General features: G+C 43.1%; 1 protein-coding gene across 1 annotated transcript in view; it reads right to left on the reverse strand.

The window, feature by feature from the left end:
- Window positions 1-308: 308 nt before the first annotated feature.
- Larp4b (La ribonucleoprotein 4B) overlaps window positions 309-5,584 on the reverse strand; it is a 55,045-nt gene continuing 49,769 nt past the window's right edge. The window contains 3 exon segments of the mRNA XM_059263428.1: window positions 309-1,883; window positions 3,899-4,007; window positions 4,103-4,230. Of these exon segments, the coding sequence (XP_059119411.1) occupies window positions 1,596-1,883; window positions 3,899-4,007; window positions 4,103-4,230 (525 nt within the window). The 3' untranslated portion in view covers window positions 309-1,595.

The raw sequence follows: 5,584 nt of genomic DNA on the forward strand, positions 1-5,584 counted from the left end.
ATCAATTGTCGAAGATCTGTAAGGTATGTTACAAAAACCACTGGAGTTCTTGTACAACAGTATGTGTACTCAGCAAAACCACCACCAGGAGATCCGCACGGTGACTGAGTAACCGATCCACTCCCACCAACCCAGGGGCCGGTCTCCGTGAGCTCTAAGCTGTCTTATACAAAAGTTAAGGCAAAGTCATTTTCAAGTTTAAATAAAATTCAAGTCTTTAAATATTGGATGGAAATCATTTTTTCTTAAAAAAAAAAAAAAAAAAGGAAAAAAAAAACCAAAACAAACAAACAAAAAAACCCCAAAACAAAAAAACCAAAACAAACTTCAGTCTTATTAAATAGCATTTTGTGGAATAAGCTGTATGGTTACACTTAGCAGGAACTATTTTAATGTCTGCTGCTTAGAATACTTAAAGAAAAATTTTAGGCATTTTAAAACAAAAATAATTTATCTGTAACTTTATTATAAACTTGCTAACTTTACTGCACCCTTGTTCTTCACAAGTGCAGCAGCGCTTCTTAGAAAGAATCAGTGAGACCCTCGTCTTGGAGGTAAAAAAGAGCAAGGATTCTGTCCTCCACCAGCCAGAGGGGGGACCACAAACACCACTCTCTCATGGCTAGGTACTTCTAAATCCATGTGCCGAAGCAGAGGTACAGGAAGACATCCACACAGAGCTGGTTAAGACACGACTCTCCAGCAAGAATGCGTGGGGGACACGGACAGAGCAAGCACTCGAGGCTGGGAGCCAGGTAGCCTGCTCACAGGGACCAAAACATCATGGTGTAACTTCATGGTATGATGTCAGTGGGCAACAGAGTTTCTATTTCCATCTAGGTTCTATTCACAATGTGCTTTGAATTTATTTTACATAATAGCCACTTGGAACTGGAGTGAGAAGCTGGTTACTTGCTCGCAGGACATCCAAACTCAAAGGTTTCAGGTCTTTCTAGGGTGCTCTTTGCAGGTCCTTCTGCCCACGAGGTCAAAAAGAACTGTATATACATAGGTATCTTTTTTAAAGCTAGAATTTCCTGTCAACTAACGGTTTAGATGAAAACACAGCTCCTGTGCCAGTATGCCAGTGCCCTGACATTGCCAGTCCCTTGCTCTGTGAGGCCAAGGCTGCCCCTGCTTGCGCCATTAGCCCTCATCCATCTGTTGGGGACACCCTACCCATATGCACTTGCAGACCAGTTGTTTAAAAAAAAAAAAATGAAGTAGCATAGTTCCCTTAATTTAGAAAAACTCATATATATAGCTTGCATTCAGAGCCACGTGGAGGCTTAATAAAAAATATCCATTTGTTAGGATAAATAGATTTTCTATCCTGAAAAACAGACTTCTGCGTCACCTCCAGTTAAGCACCAACCTAAAATAAGGTTTATATTATATAATTAAATCCTGAAAAATAGATTTTTTTTTTTTCAAGAGGGGGAAAATCCGACTCACAGAAGGAAAATAACTTGCAGGCATCCCATGGGCCTCACAGACACTGCAAGCTCCTAACCAGCGGCTCATTCCGTACTGAGTGGGAGAGCTTCGTTTGTGGTGAATACAGCTCTTCCAGACCCCTCCCAGGCATCCGGCTTTCACTGAGGAGACTTGGGGGGAGTGTTCTGTTCCCTGTTTAGACGCTTCCCAGCAGCTGGAGGCGAGGGTCGGCGCCCAGGCTGCCTCCTCTGATCTTTGGGGACCCCAGGAGTGGACTTGAGGGCAGGGGGCTCTCTGTATCTCTCCACAGGTTCAGTGAGCTTCTTCTCCTCCTTCCCACAGGCGACAGTGTTTGGCTTTTGTTCTTTTGGGGGTTGCAATGGGGAGGACGGAGGCTCTTTACTCGTTCTCTGACAAATCTCTGCATAACTGGGCTTTCGCAATTCCTGGAAACACAAAATGTGGGATTATGGGTACAAAGTGACAAGAATGAAGTTACGTAAAATAAAACTTTAATTTTAAGTAAAATTCCATCTTCATGGGTATTTTTACTTTTAAAACATTCACAAACTCCAGTAGCAACTTCTGGCATGTCCACGGCAGCTAAAATGACTATCATCAAAGTTCCCGTCACTAGAGCTGTGGACAAGCATACAGGATCAAGAATTCTCACTGTGACAGATGAACTAGTGGTGGTCTGAATGTACCTGGCCCCCATAAGCTCACAGGGAGTGGCACTATTAGGAGGTGTGGCCTTGTTGGAGAAAGTGTGCCACTGTAAGGGTGGGCTCTCAGGTCTCCTATGCTCAAGCTTCACCTAGATCAGTTCACTTCCTGTTACCTGCAGATCAAGACGTAGGACTCTCAGCTCCTTCTCCAGCACCATGTCTGCCTGCACACTGCCATGTCCCACCATGATAATGGACTAAACCTCTGAATTGTAAGCCACCCAATTAAATGTTTTCCTTTGTAAGAGTTGCTATGTTCATGGTGTTTCTTCACAGCAATAAAAACCCTAATTCAGACACAACTGTTGGTACATTTCTAGGATTTGATGACTTTGTCAGTTGGTGCTGGAATAAGTCACAGAGTTTGAAATTACTCAAGAAGGACGAAGGGTTACTAAAGAGGAATAATATAACAAGGCTGCTTCCTCGAGGAGAGAAGCCTGAAGCATGAATGGATTTCCTTGACTTATGTTAGATTCTGGCTTTTTATTTGTTTGTCTAGACTCTATAAAGCTAAGTTTCTTTGAAAAGAAAATACATCTATTTTTCTAAGCTAATCATGTTTTTTTGGAAAAATTTGTGATTTTTTTTGTTTTGTTTTGTTTTTTTTTTAAAGCTTAAAAAACACAGATGTTTTGGTTAAAAAAAAAAAAACCAAAACGTAACAAAAAAAACCACTCCCTTCCCTTGCAGTACACTTTTCCTCCCAAGACAATACAGAGCTAACCCCTCTAACATGGCTAACAACATGAAATGGTAACCAAACTCTGCCCAGCATGAAGCCTTTAAGCATTCTCAAGAAATATGGGAGCTTAAGAGGCTCAAAGGGAAAAAAAAAGGTACAAACCCTGCTTCCCTTGATCCAAGACAGGGCATCTGCAAGTGCTCTGCTTACATAGGTAATAAACTGCGATGGTGTGGCACAGTGGTCCTGTGAGCCTTCTTCATTCATTCATTCATTCATTCATTTATTTATTTATTGAGATAGTATCTTATGTAGTGCAGGCTAGCCTCAGTATGTGAGTTGCGCTGCAACTCCTGATCCTCCTGCTTCCACTTCCTAAGTCTAAGATGGAGTCTTACTGTGTACCCCTAGCTGGTCTGGCACTTACACAGAACTTGTGGAAATTTGATCTTCCTGCTTCTGCCTCCTAAGTCTTGGGATCACAGGTGCGTGCCACCATACCTAATGCAATTTTAACTTAAAGACTTACCTCAACACCAAGCTGAGGAAGATGCAAATCCATATAAGAGATGCTAGATCATCAAGGACAGAAACTACTAGACCTGAGGACTCACTGCATCACTGTGTATCCCTGGCTGGCTGCAACTTGCTATGTAAACCAGGGGCCTCAAACCTGCAGGCATTGTCCTGCTCTGTCTCCCAAGCATTGGAACTAAAGGCCTGAGCCACTATACCTAGCAGAAACACTGGGATTTAAACAAGGCAAAAAGAACACCATGTTGTTCTTTTTAGTCATTCTGCTTAATTCTTTTTCATATATACAATACACACAGTAAATGCAGAAATGATCAACCTCCATACAGGACAGAGTTGGGACCTTGTTACTATCTGAGAGATGGTAACTGAAATAGAGAGGCTCAGCAATGTGGTATAGAGAAATGAAGGCACACACAAATGAAAACCAATCAAATTAGAATGACTAAAAACAGGCTGAGGCAGGACCTACATAGAACGCCTGAGTGCTGTGGAAGGCAGGCAAAGCACTTACTGTTGCTGCTCCATTCACCTGCACTGATTTACATGCAGTTGTAGTAGGGGTAGAAGGGAGTCTGTCCACACTGTGGGTTTCCCTCTGCTTTTCTGCCACCTTGGGATCCCTGTGAAAATGCCATCTGGTTTAAGAATCGTGTGTAATATTACAGGTCATTCCCACTTGTACACGGCCGAGGGCTGGTAGAACACTGATACTTACTCGGGTAAATGGGCTGGGGAAGGAGACCGTTCAAATGCTGCTGCCACAGCACAGGGTGCTGCTGCCACGGAAGGCTCTCTGGGGACCACTACAGGAACAGTGTTTGTGCTCGCATCTGCACTGAGGTTCTGAAATCATTAAAGTAGCAATTTACGAGCTGTCAGATCTTTGCCCAAGAAGTTAAGGGTCTAACCATTAAAACCATGGCAATCTCTAACCCACCTGTAGAGCCTGCTTCCCACCCCCGACTGACTGATGCTGAATGGTGTATCCACCCTCCAAACCAACAGAACCAGTGGTCCTACCAACAAACTGCCAAGTCCCAGCACAAAGCCATAGGAGAAGAAGCCTCCAGCAAACACGACAACATTTTGAGTTGTTATCTGCTGCCCAGCACTCTGCCCTCTTGCTCTCAGCAAATGCACTGTAATTATCTGTAAGCTTGTCTTCTTAAGTGAACAGCTTCCAAACACACCTTACTCATCTGACACGTCAGGGCTCCCCAGGCAGGGATGGAATTACCAAGACAGTACACTATGGTTCACTGGTGTCACTAATACAAAACAAAGACTGACGAATCCACACCCACATAAATTAAGTGCTTGGTGGTAGGTGGAAGACACCCACAGGAGCTCTCACCTGAATCCACAAACCACCCCTGAAGCAGGCCTACAAACCTGCTTTACCCAATTTAACAGGCAAGGTCACTAAGCTAAGACCTGAGTGAATGAGAAATTACTCCATCAATGACCTGCTCAGTACAGCTGTAATTCATACAAGTTTACTCATATGTCATTAACCCAGGATGCGATTTTAGAGCAAGTAAATAATTGGTTATAAGTTTAAATATAAAAAGACAAAATTTTCTAACTGCCTCTCTTTTCAAAGTAGGTAAAAGTTCAAAGGTAACAAAGTAGCTGGAAGTGCAGCTTTGGGAGAATGGCACAATTTACCCTCTTCTCTGGGGCTAGGGTGAGGTTCTGATGGCTTGAGAACCAGAGGTACTTATGATTGCTCACATGAAAGGGACCTAGCTTGCTAAAACACAGGACAGCCAATGACTTCTTATTTGTAAAGGCATGCTCAGATTCAACATATGTTCAACTCTGCCTCTATTTGAACAGACACATGTGACACTTTACAGAGAGTCACAAACCCTGTATCGAGCAAGGAGGGGTTCTAGGGCCTAACGTCCCAAGTCTTCTGTAGCTCTTGCAGCAACAGTGGTAGCAGCAGAGACTGTGTAACTTGGCCACAGAGCCAGGCCCTGCCTTTCAGAAAGCAGTAATTCTTTCTTCAAGAAAGGCTTTGCACAGAAACTCTAGTACACTCAAAGCAGCAACTGTCTGTGAAACTGAGGAGGGCTGCCAGTGTTATTTACCTATCACTTAAGGGAGACCATAACTTGAAAACAAGACTTCATAACTGCTGAAATGCATAATTCTCTACTGTTTTATAAGGCAATTGGAAATTATTCATGTG

The sequence above is a fragment of the Peromyscus eremicus genome, chromosome 5 (genome assembly GCF_949786415.1).
Source record: "Peromyscus eremicus chromosome 5, PerEre_H2_v1, whole genome shotgun sequence".
Taxonomy (NCBI): domain Eukaryota; kingdom Metazoa; phylum Chordata; class Mammalia; order Rodentia; family Cricetidae; genus Peromyscus; species Peromyscus eremicus.